Here is a 20,261-nt window from a genome sequence, read left to right as displayed (position 1 = left end):
CCCCGCCCGCCCGGCCCCGCCGCTCGGAATCCCCGCGCCGCGCCCGTAGCGCGCCCTCCCAGGTGGGCCTCCGCGCGCGCCCCGCTCCTGCCCGGGCCGAGAGCCGCGCGCCGTCCGGGGACCGGGGCCGGGGCGGGGGGGTGGGCCTGCCTCGGGAGGGTCCCCGGCCCCGCGAGCTGCGACCCGGTTCCGCCCCCGGGATCTCTTTGTGCTCGGGGGGTGGACCGCGGGGCCGGGGGCGAGCGGAGGGGCCGCCAAGGGGCCGGGGTGGGGGGTGGAGAGGGGGCCGCCGCCCCCTCAGGTGAGACAGGTGCGGCCTGTGCGGCCGGCCCGCGCGGCCCAGGTGAGTGACTGTCCTCGCGTCCCGCCGCGGGCGCCAGCCCCGGGCGCAACCCAGCTCCGCCTCCTCGCAGCCGGCTCGAGCCCGCCCGGGCGGCCGTTGTGCCGACGGTTCCGCCAGGGGGTGCTGGGTCCGAGCGAGCGACAGAGGCGTCCCCGGAGACCCTGCGGGCGAGACCCGGGATGGGTGGGTGCCGGCGGGCGTCCGCGTCCACCTCCACGACGTTGTTTCCCCGAGCGCTGCGGTCGGGCACGTTCAGGGTCGAAACCCGGGGAAGGAGCCGGGAGAGGAGGCTCCGTGGGGACCCTCCCGTCCGGACGCGGCCTCGGTTCCCGTGTTTACTAAAAGACCTTTTACGCCTCACTGGGGATCGCCACCGTCCCTGCGTGTGGCCTTGACCCCTCACCTGCTTGCAGAAAGCACAGGAGGCAGCTAATATCCACGCTCCTGTAGCAGTGAGCCCCAGACCACTTTCCCGCAGACAAAAGGGAGCCTCCACAAGAGGATACTCTCTTTAGAAATCTTGGCCTAGAAAAGAAAGCTCTTAGCACTAACGGCAGACCTGAGCCCTGGCTGGCTGCCTGCGGTGGTGCAGACTGTCTGCTGTGTGACCTTGGGCGGGGCCGCACGGCCACCTGAGCCTGGGTGTCAGAAACGATGGTGGCACCTGTCTCAGAGGGTGAAGGTGAAACAAGGAAGTCAGGGGTGAGCAGTAGGTTGGATGCTGGTGTCCTTCTCTTACGTCTCTGAGCCCCCCAGCATCCTAGGAGCAGACAGAAAGGACAGGGGTGGGGACAGCTGGTCTTTGTCACAAAGTTGCTAGTTTGTCGAGAGAAATCTCGTTGTCCCTTCCTTCCCCCCAGGGAGCTGGCAGGGTGGACCGTGCCTGGATTTGTCCCCCCATCCTCCGTGGGAGTGCTGGAGCCCCCTCTGTGTGTCCCTGATTATCTTGACACAGAGCTGACTCCTTGTCACGTTGTTCCTTTTTAGCAAAGGCTGTGTGTTCAGTAGGTAACAGATTGACTCTTTTCAACTCCGCTAGCAGCGGGAAGAATTCCTCCTTAAACCCTCAGTCCCAGTATGCAACTTGTGCCCATATTGCTAGCTTAATCCTTCCTCTGTGTGCCCCCCATCCTCCAAGGTCCCCCAAAGCCCGGCTCTGTGCTGTCAGTGGGTTGCTTGACTTTTCAAAGCTGGAAGAAACCTTAACATCCCCTGATGCACCAGCCCAGCCCATAGATTCAACCATGAAGTCTACAGAAGTTAAGTTGCTTGGTCAAGTTTATCCTGCATGTTCCAGCCAGGGCATGGGCTCCCCCTGCAGAGGTTTCCTGCCTGTGGGCATTTTTTTAATGGTCAAGTGAAATAGCCCAGGGATTGAGAGCAGGAAAGCCTCCTTAGGTCTGCTTCTTCCTGTGTGTGACGCTGGGCAAGTTACTTCCCCTCACTGCCGTCAGCTTCTTCCTTTATAAACTGAGGGTAATAATAGAGCTGTCCTGGTGGGCTTGTTGTGGGGATTAAATCAGTGAGACACAGAAAACACTTAAGACAGTGCCTGTGTCTAGAACGTATTTTATCCTTGGTAGTCGTCACTGCATCATATCCTTAACTTCATGAAATTTTAAAAGTATGAGATTTTTAAAGATTAGGCCACGTTCAACCAGGCATCCCAGTGAAGGGCCCATGTCTGTCCCGTTTTGAAGCCGGACAGACTCAGGTTTGATTCCCAGCCATTCACTAGCTTTGTGACCTTGAGCTCAATATTCTCATCAATAAAATGGGTTAAGTGACATCAGCCCAGCCAGATAGTTGTGGGAGTTTAATGAGATAGCACATGTCAGCTTGGTTCCAGGGTCATAGTCTGGGTTCTGAAATGATAACTGTTGTCATTATAATCTTGATCTCTCGAAAAGGCCTAATTCAGCTCAAGCCTCCAAAGGTAGGTACTTGTAGGAGGTGGGCTAAAAGACGTGATGAGGTGAAAAAGGAACACTTATTAAATGTTCTATCTGATTCTAACCCTCTGATTTTTCCAGCTCTCGGAGTAAGGGAGTTCTTTGTAGTACAGTTTTTTCTCCCTCTTTCCTCCATGTGACTGTTTCGCTCTTGCTGTCACTGATACCTGCCAGCAGAGCCTGCGATTCATGAATGACCTCAAGTTATTACTACACGCTCAGAAGTCCTGTTCTTGTCGCAGGGCTGCGATCTTGTTTATGATGGAGGGAAGCCGGCAGACGCGAGTGTCTCGGCCGTCCAAGATCAGCGAATCCTCAAAGGTCTGTGAATGGGTCGCTCACCGCCTGTGCACATTGCCAAAGAAGCATGAGATTCTTCTGATGAGCTCGTTCTTATTGCGCAGACTGATTTTCTGTCCTTGGTGTCGGTGTTAATCTCCTTAACAATGACTAGAGGTGGCACAGGCAAGGAGTGGAAAAACCATAAAATCAGAGAGAGCAGGGGTTGGGGGGTGCGAGGGATGTTAGAAACACAACTTGACTCGTTTATCCCACACCTGGCATCTACAGGACAGGGTGGACGCCGTGGGATTTCTCTTTCCACTTGGGGCTCAAAAAATCCAAGGCTGTGTCCGTGGAGAAGCCAGTCCACAACCTTATAGTGGGGGCAACACTTTGTATACCTGGATGTTAAGGGCCCAGAGTCTTCCCCGGTCGTGACCTTCTGAGACCCTAGGAGCCAGTGAGGGTGGGTTCTTCATGGCGAGGCTACCTACCTGTGGCACACCGACTACATCAGACTCACCCTGGGAGACGGGGAGGGGGCAGATGTCTCATGAGAAGTGCATATGCCCGGCCCCACCCCAGACCTGCTAAATTAAAATCTCAGAGCAGGACCTGCAAATCTGTACCTTTAGCAAACTCTTCAGGTGACTTGGAGCGGCCCCTTTCCCCACAGCTGCTGTAGATAAGGTTTGGGGGACCAGTTGGTGAGACAGTCCCAATTTACACCTGTCTCTTTATGAATATTAATAACACCCTTTTCTTTATTTATTTTTTATTTATTTTTTCGGCCGCACTGCAACTTGTGGGATCTTAGTCTCCCGACCACGCATTGAACCCTGGCCCTCGGCAGTGAAAGTGCAGAGTCCTAACCGCTGGACCGCCAGGGAATTTTTTTATAGTGTCCTTTTTTGAAGATTAAATGTCATGTTTACCATAGATCATGCATTCTCCATGGGGCTGATATTGCTTACAAGGAGATGAAATGGGTTCTTGGGGGTCTGGAAAGAATTTTACTCTTTTAAAGTATAAAGGTATACATATAATACACGCACAGATATATAGACTATATATTATGTGTTAAAATGACATGGCAAGCTATATAGGAAAAAAATATCTTAAAAGCAGACTGAAAAAAAGATGAAGAAATACCATTTTGGATAAAGGGAGTTCGGAGCAGCCTATAGATAAGAGGAGAAGAAGGGGGAACGAGGTTCGACAGGTGTGTAAAAAAGAAAAACGGGGTGTAATTTTCAGGGGAGGTTGGTCCTCCTGAGAAATGCTCTCGTGTTTCCATTTGAGTTGACTGAGAAGACTCTTGCCAAAGCTCGGCTTTATCTACTGTGAAACCCCAGAAGGGTCTTGCTGCTGACTCAAAGGGGCTTTGTCTGGGAGCTTGGCTGCAGAGACAGCGTAGCTTTCTAAGTTCGGCAGCACTAGAAATCTTTGTGTCTCCAAGCCAGATTCTGAGCTTGTCTCTCTCTGAATTGAAGCTTTTAGGAATAGGCTTCTCTGTCCCTTGGTTCATTGTATTTATGTTCCTAACTCTTTATATTTAAAAAGTGCCCAAATCATAATATACCCTTGATTTTCTAGACATTGAACACACCCAGATAAAGAACATTATCAAACCCTTCCAGCCCCTACAATCAAGACAGCCACTCACCCAGCTTCCAGCCCTGCAGTTTTGCCTGCCCTTGAACTTATATAAATGGAGTCGGGGTGGGTCCCCGGGGTGCCTGGCTCGTTACTCTTGTCACCCTGCCTCTGAGGTTCGGCCTGGTTGCTGCATGTGCGGGTAGATCGTGCCCTTCTCGGAGCGGTGGAGTCTTCCATTGTGTGGCGGCCGCTGTTCATTTATCTGCTCTAAAATGTGTTGATCCACTTTGATGCTGAATTCTTTTTTATTTTTTAATTATTTATTTAGTTTGTTTATTTATTTATTTATTTGGCCATGCCACGCAGCTTGCAGGATCTTAGTTCCCTGACCAGGGATCGAACCCGTGCCCCCTGTAGTAGAATCACAGAGTCCTAACCACTGGACCGCCAGGGAAGTCCCTGAGTTCTTTTCTAATATAAGATACCCCATACCTGCTTTCCGCCCAGTGTTAGATCCTGAGTTTCTTCACCTGATTAAGGTGCTAAAGTAAGAAACAAAGGAATGAACAGGTTAATACCACTGGAGAATGTTGCAGGTCGGAGTTTCTAAATTATATGGAATGTTGCAACTCAGTTACTGATGCCAGTTTAACGTTGGGAAGTCACGTTTGTCTGTTTTTAGTTCTGCTCTCTGCTGCTGTACTAAATAAGCAGAAACGGGCTGTAGTCAAGACCCAGGTAAAGAATTAAACGTGCCCACTTAGCCTGGAGACCCAGCTGTAGAAACAGTGGCCGCCGGCTCGCTGCAGCAGGTGGCTCCCCTGGTAGCTGTCATCTGGGGCTCTCCCCAGTCCCCGCCCCTCCCCAGGGCTGTTTCCCTTTTCACGCGGTAGCCTGGGGGCGTGTGTGTCCCTTTTTAAGCGGGGTAATTCCAGCACCCTCACCAGCTTGGAAACAACCAGGAGCCCGGGGTGGGCTGACAGCCCACCTGATGCCCCTCACTTGCTTCTCTAGGACACTAGCCTTCTCTATTACTCGGTAGCTTGCCGCTGTAGTGCCTTTTTCATTGCCTTCAGTCCGCACCCAGGAGGGGCCCCAAGCCAATATGTGTTGAAGCCCAGGCCAGGCCAGCCTGGCTCTCTCTGAATAACCAGGATAGAGGGAGATACCTGTGTATCTGGACCTTCAGGAAACCATCCTGTAATGTAAGGTAGGAGAGCTTGGCTCTGTAAACTGGGAAGGGAAGGAAGCTTTAGGGAACGTCTGTTTGGTACCCTTAGAATGTGAGGACATTGCCCGAGACTGTTGCACAGACAGAGCGATTGATGTGGGAATTGGCCCGGGAAATAAAGTGCCCCAATTACTAATGCATCGGAGGTGGTAAGGAGCAGATTTGGAAGGGAAGAAAAAACCACCCCCCTGCCGTAGGACACATGTTGAGAAGTAACCCAGAAGGACCTGTGCACCAGTCACCCAGCTGCTCACACCTGCTGAGCCCTCACCCACCTGTCTTCCTTTCCACCACCACTTCCCCTCGGGCTTAATGCCCGCCCCGCCCCTTCCCCCAATCGTCCCTGAATCGCCCTGCTACCTAGTTGGTATTTCTGAATGGTCTGTTTTTCCATATGTTGAATTTTCTTGTTGTTTTTATAGGGAATAAATAAAGCAGTGTGAAATATCCTGATTAGTTCTTCCGGGGTATAGAAACCATTGTCTGGGTCTGATTTTTCTTTGCATCTTCAAAAGCCCAGGGCAGGCAGATAACAGTCAAGCAATGTCCACCGACCTGAATTTATTGAATTAATTCCTATTAACTATTCATATTAATAGATTCGTTAATTCCAGTGTAGCGTGGTGATTAAAGGTTTGGGCTCTGGGATCAAACCTAGGTTCAAGTCCCAGCCCTGCCCCTCAGTCCCTGTGGGACTTTGGGCAAGTTCCTTAGTCTCTCTGAAGCTCACTTTTCCTCATCTGGAATAAGGGGGTTACAACTGACGTTCCGTTGGAGGGTTCCTGGGATGCTCAAATGAGAGTGTGCAGGCGAGTGCACAGTGTGGTCTGCGGCACATACAGCTCCTGGGAAAAGACAGCGTTCCTGCAGTTTACATACATTTTCTGGCAATGACTGTTGAAGCCGTGTTTCTGAAAGTAAGATTCCCCTGAAAGTAAGAGCACGTTAGTCTGGATATATTGCAGAGTCTCTGGGACCCTCTAGCTCCCTGGACTGGTCTCTGTAGCATAAATGTCGGCACCGCGACTCCGTGGGAACTGACGGTCACAGCTGCTGACTTTGCTTCCGCTGTCCTAGGGCCAGCTCTGTGCTATGTTCTGGCTCATGACCCCTCCCCCGCACCAAACCTGGGGGAGACCAGGAGCCGAGGCTCAGAGGCTTCTCGTGACTCACCCAGGTCACACAGCTGCAGAGCAGTGGAGCTGGGGTTCCACCAGCTTCTGTCCGACTTGAGAGGCCACACCCCAGGCAACTTCACCCTCCCGATAGGACAGCGTTTTCGAACCTATGTGCCGTGACCCACACACACTAAGAAGGAAAGAGAGACAGGGAAGGAAGGAAACTTTGGGGAATTCTGTTTACAAAGAAGGAGGAGAGAGGGAAAACGAAACAAAGGGAAAAAGAAAGATTGAGTTAAAATTTTTATTTGTAAAGAAGGGAAGAAAGGAAATATACAAACACACATGCACACGTACAGGGAAACACCCTGACTTTCTGCGAGGTGCTCTGACACCTTGTTGCCTGTTCTCTCATTCCACTGTATGTCAGTGCTGGTCGCGTAGCGCTAGCTGGGCCCCTGCGGTGTGGGGGCGGGTTGGCGGCCCCCTCCCCTCCTGACGCGCGCTCTCCACCGCCACCGCAGGCGTACCGCTGGGCCGACCACTCAAGCACTGTGCTGCAGCGGCTGAACGAGCAGCGCCTGTGCGGCCTCTTCTGCGACGTGGTCCTGGTGGCCGACGAGCAGCGCGTGCCAGCCCACCGCAACCTGCTGGCAGTGTGCAGCGACTACTTCAACTCCATGTTCACCCTCGGCATGCGCGAGGCCTTCCAGAAGGAGGTGGAGCTGATCGGCGCCTCCTACGTCGGGCTTAAGGCCGTGGTGGACTTCCTGTACGGCGGGGAGCTGGTGCTGGACGGTGGCAACATCGACTACGTCCTGGAGACGGCCCACCTGCTGCAGATCTGGACGGTGGTGGACTTCTGCTGCGAGTACCTGGAGCAGGAGGTGAGCGAGGACAATTACCTGTACCTGCAGAAGCTGGCCTCCATCTACAGCCTCAGGCGGCTGGACGCCTTCCTCGACGGCTTCATCCTCAGCCGCTTCGGCACGCTGTCCTTCACGCCCGGCTTCCTGCAGAACGTCTCCGTGCAGAAGCTGTGCGCCTACCTGGGCAGCAGCCAGGTGCAGCGGGAGTGCGAGCATGACCTGCTGCAGGCGGCCCTGCAGTGGCTGACGCAGCGGCCCGAGCGCGAGGCCCACGCCTACCAGGTGCTGGAGAACATCCACTTCCCGCTCATCCCCAAGAACGACCTGCTGCACCGCGTCAAGCCGGCCGTGTGCTCACTGCTGCCCCGCGAGGCCAACTGCGAGGGCTTCATCGAGGAGGCCGTGCGCTACCACAATAGCCTGGCGGCCCAGCCGGTCATGCAGACCAAGCGCACGGCCCTCCGCACCACCCAGGAGTGCCTGCTGTTTGTGGGCGGCGAGGTCTCCGAGCGGTGTCTGGAGCTCAGCGACGACACCTGCTACTTGGACGCCCAGAGCGAGCAGTGGGTCAAGGAGACGCCCCTGCCGGCCCGGCGGAGCCACCACTGCGTCGCCGTGCTGGGGGGGTTCATCTTCATCGCTGGCGGCAGCTTCTCGCGGGACAACGGAGGGGATGCGGCATCCAATCTTCTTTATAGGTATGACCCCCGCTGTAAACAGTGGATCAAGGTGAGATTAAAGCCAGATTATTTCTTTACTCTTGAGGACTTGATCTCCTTAACCTTAGCCTTGACTGCCCCCCACCCCCTTCTCTCGGGCCTTGACCACCACCCTGCTTCTGAATGAGGTGTGACGATAAAGTGACAAGCCACATCATTCCACCACCACCCCGGTTGGGGGCGGTGAGGGCCGACCGGCCACCCTCTGCAGGGACGGTCGGTGTCCAGAGCATCGCTGTGCAGTAGAACTTTCTTCACCGACAGAACCGTTCTTCATCTGTGCCGTCCGATATGGTAGCCGCCAGCTGCGTGTGGCAGTTGAGCGGTTGAAACGTGGCCCGTGGGGCTGAAGAACTGAGTTTTCCATTTTATTTCATTATCACTAATTTACATCTGAGTGTAAATGGCCACAGGAGGCTAGTGGCTACCATATTGGATGACACCGGTCTGGAAGATTGACCCAGGGTTCTGACAACCTCCCCGTGTCTCAGAGTCTCCGCTGAGTTCCTCTTTGGGGCAGGTTTGGAGCTGATCAAGGGGGCCACGAAGGCTCACACCTGCTGGGAGTCGTGGCCCTTCGGCAGGTGTGCCAGCCGATTCCAGGACAGGCCTGGGTCTTGATGTCAGAGCCAGCTTCGCGCCCCAACTTGGCTAGATGGTAGCTGGGGGTTTCAGACCGGGTCCTTGCCCACTCCAAATTTCAGCTTCTCCCTTTGGAAACGGGTGGGGGATGCTGACCTTCCAGAGTCGGTGGTTGTAGCTCACGTTGATGGGCACATGTGCTCCTTTCCTCCCAAGAACCAGATGGCCACCCGTGAAAGTCTGTCTCAATCTTTATACTCACACCTCAGTCTTCTTACTTAACTCGGTGCTTTTCTGAGCTCAAGGCTCAGAAGGGACTTGGGTGACCTTTTGATTTTATTCTCAAAACTCTAAAACCAAGGTGTAAGTCTTGCACTTGCAGTAGAAAGAGGCTTGCAGCTTTGAAGCCCGTCCTCCAAACCTTCATCGCGGTCGCAGCCTGACATGGGCTCCTGCAGGACCATGTTCATTCATGTGTTCTGCTTGGATGATTTAGAAAAGAAAGAGAAAGACTTGGGTCTTCCATTGCTAATTTTCTGTGGAGCACCACTTTCTGCCCATCAACACGGATGAGAATCAGCATTAAGTTTTAAAATACCTGATTGTGGGGGGGTGAGGGGAAAGATGAACTTTTATTTCAGGAAACCACTACATTAGCAGTTCTGACCTGTGTGTGCTGCAGAATTCCAGTCCACAAGGTCGGCCACGTGGCCAGACAGGTTTGGGGAAGTGAATTCTCCGTCCCCCTCTTGGGGATTCACAAGGTCTCGAGGGTCCTGGGGGCCCTGAGAAATCCCGCCTACAGAGCCCCCCTTTCTTCAGGTGTGGCTCCCCTCCCCAGGCTCATTTGGCCACCACCTCACCTTCGGGGCTGTGCCTTTCATGGAGCATGTTTGGGGATGCGGTGCTGGATGTTGACGCTGACTCGAGTTTGGGGAAGGGAAGGTACAGGTGTCTCGCCTCCGCAGGTGGCCTCCATGAACCAGCGCCGCGTGGATTTCTACTTGGCCTCCATCGAAGACATGCTGGTGGCCGTCGGCGGCCGGAATGAGAATGGAGCTCTCTCGTCGGTAGAGACCTACAGTCCCAAGACCGACTCCTGGTCCTATGTGGCCGGCTTGCCAAGGTGATTGGGGTTTTGTGGCAGACCCTACAGACGTGGAGGCTTTGGGGTTACAGTTGAGCCCACCTCCCTTTCTGGATACTTTGGCCTTCCAATTCCAGGAAGACTCTCCTGGCTTGTAAAAACAGCGTGGGGAGCAGAGGGCATGGTTGTCAGGGTGCCTGTTCTGGGCCGTCGGAGTGCAAGTGTCAGCTCTGCCACTGAGACAAACATCCCTCTGTCTTTGAATCTCTTCACTTCCTGAGTTTCGGGGAAATGAGTGCTGAGTTCAGAGAGTGAGAGATTTACTGCAAATCCCTCTGACTTTGGGCAGGAGGAGTACAGAGGGTGAGGGTTCTCTATCCTCCATCTGACTCCAGCAAGTGTCTTCACCCCACACTCTCTCTCTTTCCTCCTCATCTCTAAAGGGGATGTGATGTCAGTACCACCCTGTCAGGGTGTCCACTCACTGCATTTGTTATTGTCACGGGCTTAGCAGAGGTGCCTGCCATTTATTTGAGCAGCTCCCTGTAGTAGAAGCTGCACGGCTCCTCCAGTCCCCGCCCCTCCCCCCCACCCCACAGTAACTACCACCTTCAGGTAAAGGTTGCAAGAAGCCGATGAAGTAACAGCTGGACACTTGTGGATAAGATGATTGGACAATCGTGATAGTAGCTGTTGATCACCATGTGCCAGCCTGGGCCATGTGCTTGATGTGATGAGTCCCTTGATATCCACAGTGATCCAGTGGGGTGGGTGATAACCCATGTCATTGATTACCCAAACCCGAATGACCGTGAACGGAGAGCTCAACCGTATAAATCCTGACCCTGTCCTAGGCAAACCAAGACCTGTGTTCTCCCAGGTTCAGGTCTTGTGTACCATCCCACTTTACAGATGGAGAAGTGAGACTTAATTACATAAGAGTATCTGCCACTGTCACTTTCTCTAGGCCAGCCGGGGTGGTTTGTGTACCTTAATTGCGAAAACAACCCTATCGTTATTTTTTCTAAGTGGACCGTCGATGCCCAGAGTTGGAATAAACGTAATCCATGATGCTGCCGTCATTAGGGCATGCATGCCCCACATTTGTTCCGTTTGTTTACTGATACCTTTTTTCATTCATTGACTTACTTGTATAATGAGACCTCCACGAACCCACAGCCCAACCCAAGAGTCGAAGACATTGCACGGTAGCCCACCTGCCTGGGACCCATTTGCCCCGTGTGCTCTTCTCCCATCCGCTTGCTTCCCGCCTCCAGCTAAGGAATCACCGTCCTGAATTTCGTGACGCCATTCCCTTTTTGTTCCACCTTTGTGTGCACTTTTTTTTGCTGTTGGTAATTTCTTCTTTGTCTTTATATAGATCTCATTTTTCAGAGCGATTTTAGGTGTGGAGAAAATTGAGCAGAAAGTACAGAGGTTGCCAAGCGCACCCAGCTTCCCCCGTTGCAGTAACTGGTACATTATTTCCAGCTAATGCACCAAAGTCGATACATTAGCTAAGCTCTCTAGTTTACATTAGGCTCCCTCTCTGGGTTGTGCATTCTGCGGGTTTTGACATGTGTGTGATGATGTGTATCCGTGATTACGGTGTGGTACAGAACAGTCCCAGTGCCCGAAGAATCCCTCGAGCTCCATCTTTTCTTCCCTCCCTGCTTCCCCTGAACTGCTGGTAGCCACTGATATTTACTGTCCCTTTAGGGCTGACTCTTCCAGACTGTCGTGTAACTGGAGCTGCACTGTGTTGCAGGCCCTGCTTGATGTGTGATGGGACCAGGGTCACACGTGTGCCTCAGTGGCGTAGCGTTTCTAGCCCTAATGAGACAGCTGCGGTCTTGTGATGATGCCTACTTCTCAGATGGGCAGAGAGAGGGCAGAGCTGCCCGTGTGTCACCTGCCCTGCTCCATCTGTCACCCCCTCCCATCCTCACCACCCCCTCAGAGGGCAGCTTGTCCCCACGTTGCCGAGGAGAAGACCGGGTCCCCGGCTCACAGAGGCCCAGCCTGTGCAGCACTGAGCTCCCGCTCTGTCTCTGTCGGTCCGTCCATCCATCTGTCTCTCCACAGGTTCACGTACGGCCACGCGGGCACCATCTACAAAGACTTCGTGTACATCTCAGGGGGCCACGACTACCAGATCGGCCCCTACCGCAAGAACCTGCTGTGCTACGACCACCGGACAGACGTGTGGGAAGAACGGCGGCCCATGACCACGGCGCGTGGCTGGCACAGCATGTGCAGCCTGGGGGACAGCATCTACTCCATCGGCGGCAGCGACGACAGCCTCGAGTCCATGGAGCGCTTCGACGTGCTGGGCGTGGAGGCCTACAGCCCGCAGTGCAACCAGTGGACCCGCGTGGCACCACTGCTGCACGCCAATAGCGAGTCGGGGGTGGCCGTGTGGGAGGGCCGCATCTACATCCTGGGCGGCTACAGCTGGGAGAACACGGCCTTCTCCAAGACGGTGCAGGTCTACGACCGCGAGAAGGACAAGTGGAGCAAGGGCACCGACCTGCCCAAGGCCATCGCCGGCGTGTCTGCCTGCGTGTGCGCCCTGAAGCCACGGCTGGAGGACAAGAAGAAGAAGGGCAAGGGCAAGAGGCCGCAGGACCGCGGCCAGTGACGCCGCCGCCACCGCCTATGGCGCGTCTGGAGACCAGCAGCCCCTTGGTAGAATCCCGGAACCATTATCAACGACTTAGCAGCTTTTTTTACTTTTATGATTCTTGGTATTTCTATGATATCACAGTAACCGATTAAATATTCTGTATGACTTGACATATTATCTTGCTTGAATAATTAAAGCGGGGCCCAGGCAGGAGCGACCCCTGTGTCTGTGCAGGGCTGCTTCCCATGTTGCGAACCCCCATGGGTGACCCCCCCGACGGTCCCCCAGAGAGCAACCAGGGCAGGGGTGACGCAGAAATTTTCCTATCGAAACGAAGGGCTGCGGTGGGACATTACGGATTCCCTAGTCCACGCCTCCGCAAACCCAGCTGAGCTTTGAAGAAAACGGGTTCCTGAGCCCCGCCTCAGAATTATCGAGTCTGAAACTACCAGGAGTGGTGTAGGGGAGCCTAGAAACTCCTTTAGCCGGTCCCTGGGACTACTGAGCGTCGGCCATGTTCGGAAATCATTGGCAAGGGCGACATGCCAGGTGGAGCACAGAGACCCATAGAGGGTGCCTGCGTGACCGAGAGCCACCAGCTCGCCGGCAGTCAGGCGAGCGGTGGGACTTCGCACCAGGGAGGTCTCCCCACTGGGATTTCTTGCTCAGATGACTGCTGCTTCTAAATAATCCTGTTTCTCCTGGTTGGTGGTCTTCCCGAATTCTAAAAGGGGATCGGTAATCAAGGAAGAACGGTGAAAAAGGGCGCCTTATTCTGTGATTTGTGCTCTCGTCTTTTTACTGTTTCTTTTTTCTGGAACCCGCTGTTTCTCACATTACGATGTACTGAGCCCCACAGATCTCCATTTATCACTCAGGAAAGAAAAAGGGAGCCCGCAGAATGTGCCATTGTTTTCTGTGACTCCAGCTCTGAGAAGCCACGGGAAGCTCCACACGAGTGAGTGAGGGCCCGTGGATCCCCAACAAGGGAAGTTTGTCCGAGCATCTCCCTCGACTCCGGCGCCAGATCCTGGTTGCGGCCATCCGCTGCCGAGTAGTTGTGTGCTGGGCGCCAACTTCTTTAACAAGTCATGAGCTGTTTCCCCCTTCATTAAGTGACAGATGAAACAATGGGCAGGTCTCCTCCCAGGGGTTCAGCTCTCTCAGTCTATATAAGCTGTGAAAGTGGATTCCGCACCTCCTCGTGAGACGCGTGACCGGCCCGGCCCGGTTCCTGCAGTTATTGGAACTCACAACAGTAGCGTGTGCCGTTTAAGGAGAGTTTGAGACTCGTGCCCAAGCCGCTGTGTCACACCAGGACGATGGGCATGCGGTGGGTTTTAATCACGAGCCAAGGGAGGCCTTAGTGATCTATACTGAGGCGCAGATCTGACTGCGGAGACGAGAACACTTCCAGATGCATCGTTAACACTGCTATTAGAATGGGAATCTCAGTTCACTTCTTCTTCCCTTTTTTGTCTCTTTACTATACTTCCTTTCCTTTCTCTCAAAGGTTTACTGTGATTTTGATCGGCCTCTTTCTCTAGTAACCGGGAGAGCTGAGAGCCACTTGCGAGTTGAAAGCTTCGGTACCCAAACGATTGCCCCCTCTCGTGAGACGGGCGACCTGTCTGCATATTTAGCTGGTTCCCTGCCTGTGGAAGTCGCTAAAGGCTTCCAGACTCCTGAGAGGTTCTGCAAGGCATACAAACAGTCAAACCAAAAAACTGTCCATCTTCCTGGAGCTCTTTAAAACAACATTTAGGTGTATTAAAGGCTCTGAGGAGTCCTGCATTAACTGCTAACCCTCCATCAACCCAGCATTTCCAAACTTCATTGAGCCCGAAACCCTTCTTTTACCTCAAACCTAGTCCAGCCCTCCTCGAAACATGTTTTGCAGAACTACTGCCAATTTTGGGATAAGCTTACCCCCTTCCTGTTCCAGGAAAGGTTTCATCATTTGAAGACCCTTTAGAAGGCACAGAACCTGTGGTCTGTTCTCCCCACCTCAGCCCAGGTCATGAGCAGAGAGATGGTCGTTCAGTCAGAATCCAGGGGCAGGTTGGGCTGAGCACACGGAACGGCCATGCGTGCTTTGGGGAGTGGGGAAGGCCTTGACCTTGGGAAGCGGACGGGCACGAATTTTTAGCCTAAGCCAGCTGTTGTGTTTTTGACTTCCAGGACGTGTCCCAGGATAAGGGTGCAGTGCTGGCCTCTATTCTGATTTTCTTGTGCGTTGCGGGTTAACATACCATGTCCTGCACCGACTATTCTGTGGTGTCTCCCTTACCATTGTGAAGGATGTTTGTAATTTACACGCCTTGGAATCTAACATGATTGAGATGGTGAGTGTTCCTTTAAAGGTAGGGTTGACGAGGAAGTTTCCTTTTGGAGACGAACTTCAGATAATTGGCAGCGGCTCCACTGCGCTAAGAAAGGTTTTCGAGCTCACTGGCGTCCGTGGAGCGCAGGGTCCTGACCCGTGAGCTGCGCCTGCCTGGATGAGGGAGAGCAGAGTGGTGGGACTGTAGCAGGTCTCTGCTGTCTGTGGTTTTAAGATGGACATCACCGTGCCGTGCAGTGCAGCTAAGATCGGAAGAAAATGGTTTGTAACCCAGGCGGGCAGAGCTTGGGGATGTACTTATGCAGGTGGCCATTAGAACTGCAAAACCACGATTGTGTGATTTCAAACCATGGTGATGCAGGCTTGGGTTCTCCTGGCTGCCATGTTGAGACAGAAACCGCAACTTTTGCCATGATTCTGTCAAACTCAGCGCTCCGAGCTGTTCTGCTAGAACTTTGACGATGTTTGGATCATCTTACTTTGATCTTTCAGAATGAGCCTGGTGGGCTTTTATTCAGGTTCTGATTTTTTTCTTTTAAAGAACTAGAGTTTTAACTTCATATTAGCGGTAGGTTTTGAGTTTGATCCTCACCCAAGTTGGAACCCTGTTTGCTTAAGCAGAGTAGAAAAGCTGAAGAATCCTCGTTCCTTACAGTGGTCTTTCTGCTGTTTAAAATACACAGAGATTATCTCAGCACCTTGCTTGTGTGTATGGCTCAATTCGTATTTTCAACATCCTGCTGCTTCAGAAATCTAGAGTACCAGGTAGGACTCCTGCTAGATCTTGATCTGAGCAGAAAACCTCATGTGTGTATTTATATTCTGAGTGCCCCTCCCCTTGACCCTGAATAAGTCGACCTGAATGATAGGAACCCCAGAAGCCAACCCTAAAGGGTGTTCAATTTGGGATGGGAACCCAAATGCCAAAGGGAAGTGGAGTCCCTCCCAGGTCCCACTCTGAGTTCACCTGTGGCTCAAAGTGCCTGGCCCCTAAGCCAGGAGTGACCTTTGGGTGATTTGCAGCCGTGGGGGAAGGGAAAGGACGGCACCCTGCCACCCCAACCCCCTTGTAGACTTAGCAGCCTCCGCCTCTTACCCTGGTCCTCCGTGGCACGTGGCTCTGCCAGCCACTTAGCTTTTGGCTCTCGGAACTTTTGGCTAGAATCTCAGACCACTGGTCCCAAACCTGGAGGGGCAGTTCCAGCCATGTGGCGTGGACATCCTTGCTGTCTCTCTGGAGATTCTGAGCATCTTCAGAGGGAAAGGGGGCAGAGTCCCCATCTCCAGGATAAACCTCTGAAATGTAGGGCAGCCCTCCAGGTGCTTAGAGAGCCTGCCCTGTGTGTCCGCCAAGCCTGGCAGTTTTTAAAGTTTTTTGAAATGTTTTGATACTTTTTGATACCATTTGCTAATAACCTTTTGTAGTTGCCTGCCGGGGTTCTCCACCTCCCCCCGACCCCTCGAGCTTGCGCTAGACAGCAGGCGTCCCCGGTTCAGCACCAGGGTCTCGCCCACCTCCTGTGGCTGTGACTCTCGTCCGTGGCTGCGATCTGATACAAACTCTTGAATTGTGTAAGGGCACGCGTGGCCCGGGAGTGTGACTGTCTTGGGCCCCCCAGCTGAGCAGAAGGGCAGTGCTTTACGATGAGGACACTCAACGCCCTGAGATGTTGTGCATCTCTTCCAAAGGTCCTACCTCAGCAGTGTGCAGAGTTGAAAAGATACCTGAGGGCTGATCCATATATCACCTGTCCAGTACAGGTCGTTCCTCAACCCAGGGCATGGCTGGGTCTTGATTCACTCCCGTCCACGCCTCCTTTTAAAGAGACATTTTAACATGAAATCCACAAAAGCTGTTAACAGTGAACCATCCTGCACTTTGCAGAGTGACTGCCCTTAGTTTTGGAGCTCGTTCATTTCTTTTTTTTTTTTTTCCCCTTTTTACACGGGTAGAATTTGTGGCTTCGCAGGGTGTTTGGGGGTCTCAAGAAATTGTCTTTTGGTTGCCTTAGTTAAAAGAGTTGAATGAATGTACAAATTTTGGTGGTAGAGGGGGGCGGAGGAGAAGAACCCTCCCGTGTCAGTTTTCTTTGAGAAAAGGAACTCCACTTTTCAGAGTTACTTGAGCCGTCCTTACAGGTTTGCTTGCGATGGAAGGAAAGGTCCTTTGGACCCGCTGAAATCCATCATCACTACCAGCCCCCTTGCAAAATGAGTAAGATCTTTGATGATTAAGTATTGATAATTCACTGGGTATGTTCTGGCTACTAATGTTACCGAAATCTGTAATTACGTGTGTGCTCTTTTTTTTTAATTTGTTGCTTTTGTATTTGTATGACACCCAAAGCTTTTCTGTGTCTTACCTCTTCTTTAATTAATTTTCTGCACGTTGATTTTTCCCCCCTCTGTTTTTAATTCCATAAAGAAGATTCGATTCTCAGAACACATTAAACATGATTTGCCTGCTAGGGTCTGGCTTATTTTATAATTATATCCCTTAGTCTTGTGTGGGTATTGTAATAATCTTAAGTCCTATTTTCTCCGCCTAAATGAAAAAGGACCCCTTGCATGTTGAGCCCAACTATAATTTGGAAATTAACCAGACTGCCTTTCAGTGTCACGGCAGGCTGGGACGTTTCGATTCTGCTCTCACTGTGCTTCTAATTACTGTATTTTACCAGGAATTTCATTCAGATCCTTGATTGCAGCCCCAAGTCCTGTGACCGGAACTGAAACGATTTGCTTCAATTTGTGTCGGTTGGGGTAATTTGATAGGAAAAGAAAAACAGACAAGGAATGGGTTATGTTTATCAGAAAGACACAATAACATCTCTATAAGAACAGAGTCCCTTGACTGCCCTTGGGGCCCAAGAAGGGGAAGACGGCTCCCCTGCATGGCCACCTGCAAGCAGACAAGCCCAGTCACGGCCTCGGGCGTTTCTTCCCGCAGCGTTTGGCAATTCAGCTTTGGGTGGATGGTGGGAAGTATCTGCCGTGCATATCGCACGTGGAAACTGGATTCGAATTCGCCTGTGAGCCACTGAGCTGCCCCAAACGGGACACCGGCTACCAGATGCTGAATTTGCCTGGATTCTTTCATTTCCAGAAGAATCTTAGGTTAGAAATGATACTCCTCCCCTTTTCCGGATGAAGCACCCAGAGCTCAAGCTAATTATCTTACCCAAGTGCAATTACCTTATCTCCGCAGCAGGTCCGCACTCATCTTGGTTTGGGTCTTCTTGGACAGAGAGCCTTAGATGAGGGCTTGGTCCTCATGTTCCCAGGAACCCCAGTGAGACCAGGAAGGAGGAAAGGCTGCTCATCGGGTGCTTTATCTATGGCTGAGTAGGAGCCCCACCCCCACCCCCACCCCCCCGCCGCCGCCACGCCGTGGCTTGAAGCCATAGCATCAGTTATTTTTGTTGAGAAATCTGAGGGCTGCCTGGGCTCAGGTAAGCAGCGCTCACCTGGGTCTCACACAGTCCCGGCCAGGTGGCGGCTCCTGGAGGCTCACTGCCCCTCCCCCTCCTTCCTTTCCCTCTGCTCTGCTCCCCCTGCCCCTGCCCCATCCCACGGGTCTCTCCCTGGTCCCTCCAGGTGCTGGCCCTACCACATTTCTTACCTGGCAGCCAGAGTCTCCCAGAGAGCGTGTGCCAAGTGCGACTGGCAGCAGCCAAGTGGCTGCTCCATCCTGCTGCTTGAGGGCATCACAAAGGCCCCACAGATTGGAGGTGGCGGGGGTGACAGAGATGGCACCTCTTGGCGGGAAGGGGGGGGGCGGGTGGGTATCAATGAATTGGAAAATCCCACAGGAGCCCGTGTGTTCCCACACATCCCCTGCCCAAGGAAGCAGGGCGGAAGCTCCCAGAGGCCCTAACCACCTCCGCCCTGGGGCTGCTCTGCTCACCGAACTGGCTCTTCAGTGTCTGGGAGGACTTGGGGCAAAAAGAAGCACCGTGGGTGACAGAGGGGGATGCTGTCAGCTTGAGGCCAGCGGGGCCCACCCTGTAGTGGAATCAGAGGACGACAGAGGGTCTGTGTCGGATCCCAGAGGTGCCTGCTACGTCTGGAGCTGGATTTTAACCCGAGTCTGCCAACTCAGACCCAGCTCTTTCAACTACCTGAAAATGATCACCATGTAAGTTCCCTGCGTGGGATATTATGTCCCCAGAAGGCCGTGCTGGGATGCAAATATGTGAGCTGAGGGGCTAATGAGGGAAGCCGTTAGCTTTCACTCAACCACGGGCACAGATGCTGTCCCTAACGCAGAATTAGCAGAGAGGCAGTGGGTGCAGGACAGGCAAGTCTGCAGGGGGCTGGGGGAGGGGAGACTGAGGACCCAAGCCCATCTCTTCAGATCCACCTACAGAAGAGGTCCACGCCACATGTCGGCTGAGGCCAAGGCCACTGTCTCAAGGACCTACCTACGTCCTCCGTGGAGCTTGATAACTCTGAGTGTTCTCACAAAGCTGCCACATAGTCACGAGGTGTCCGCTTTGTGCCAGGCAGGCACCGAGGGGGGTGGGGGGGATACGGTGCTGAACAGACAGCAAGACGTCCTCCCCAAGGACTTACATCCCAGTGGGAGAAACAGACCAACAAACCCAGGTCAGGTAGGGATAGCGGCAGAACGCACTGAAACCCATCGAACCGTACCCTTAGATGGGCAGATGTTATGTGTGTGAGTTATATCTCAGCAAAGCTTTTTTTTTTCAAACTCTGCACGGGGAGTTCACATGGCAGGTCAGGGGAACAAAAGGCGCTGAACGAGGGCTTCCCTGGTGGCGCAGTGGTTGAGAGTCCGCCTGCCGATGCAGGGGACGCGGGTTCGTGCCCCGGTCCGGGAAGATCCCACATGCCGCGGAGCAGCTGGGCCTGTGAGCCATGGCCGCTGAGCCTGCGCATCCGGAGCCTGTGCTCTGCAACGGGAGAGGCCACAGCAGTGAGAGGCCCGCGTACCGCAAAAAAAAAAAAAAAAAAAAAAGGCGCTGAACGAGAGAGAGCTGGGGGCAAATCGCAGAGCACCTGAGCAGCGGAAACCCATCAGGAGGCCTCTGCCATCACCGCCATCCGCTCCAGTGATGGGGGCCGAGAGCAGAGACTCCCCGATAAACCCCCGTGGGAACACACCCCAGCTGTCCCGGCTCCCTATTGCTGGTGCTCAAAACAACTTAATTATATTTTACAATATTGTCGGCCGGGAATTGGTGTGGGGCTCAACTAGGAGATACTACTGTTCCACGTGGCTCCAGCCGGGGTCCCTTGGTATTACAACCTCACTCGTGTCGTTGCTTTGAAGGGGAAGGCTGGCTTCACCTGGGGCCTATAACTGCACCCCTGGCCTTTCCCACAGAGTGGTCTCAGAGAAGGCTGAGGAGTTCCCGCCTGCTGGCTCAAGGCAGCCCTGTTCTAAGAGATAATAAGAGGTAGAAGCCGCCTATGTCCTTTTCTAAAAATAACCTGCAGTAAAATGTACTCTGTGTGTGTGTAGAGTTCTATGAATTTAAAC

The 20,261-nt window shown here is 53.2% G+C and overlaps 1 protein-coding gene across 1 annotated transcript; it reads left to right on the top strand.

The window, feature by feature from the left end:
• Positions 1 to 6: 6 nt before the first annotated feature.
• Positions 7 to 12,578, top strand: KLHL36 (kelch like family member 36). Its single transcript, XM_029238493.1, has 5 exons — positions 7 to 62; positions 2,538 to 2,616; positions 7,050 to 8,123; positions 9,664 to 9,821; positions 11,868 to 12,578. Exons 2-5 carry the CDS (start codon positions 2,554 to 2,556, stop codon positions 12,421 to 12,423), a joined length of 1,851 nt encoding a protein of 616 aa, XP_029094326.1. The 5' UTR covers positions 7 to 62; positions 2,538 to 2,553; the 3' UTR covers positions 12,424 to 12,578.
• Positions 12,579 to 20,261: the final 7,683 nt, after the last annotated feature.

Source organism: Monodon monoceros, unplaced genomic scaffold (genome assembly GCF_005190385.1).
Source record: "Monodon monoceros isolate NGI ecotype Baffin Bay Population unplaced genomic scaffold, NGI_Narwhal_1 Super_Scaffold_10, whole genome shotgun sequence".
Classification (NCBI taxonomy): Eukaryota; Metazoa; Chordata; class Mammalia; order Artiodactyla; family Monodontidae; genus Monodon; species Monodon monoceros.
Note: the sequence above shows the minus strand (reverse complement) of the source record. Positions and strands in the feature narration are given on the sequence as shown.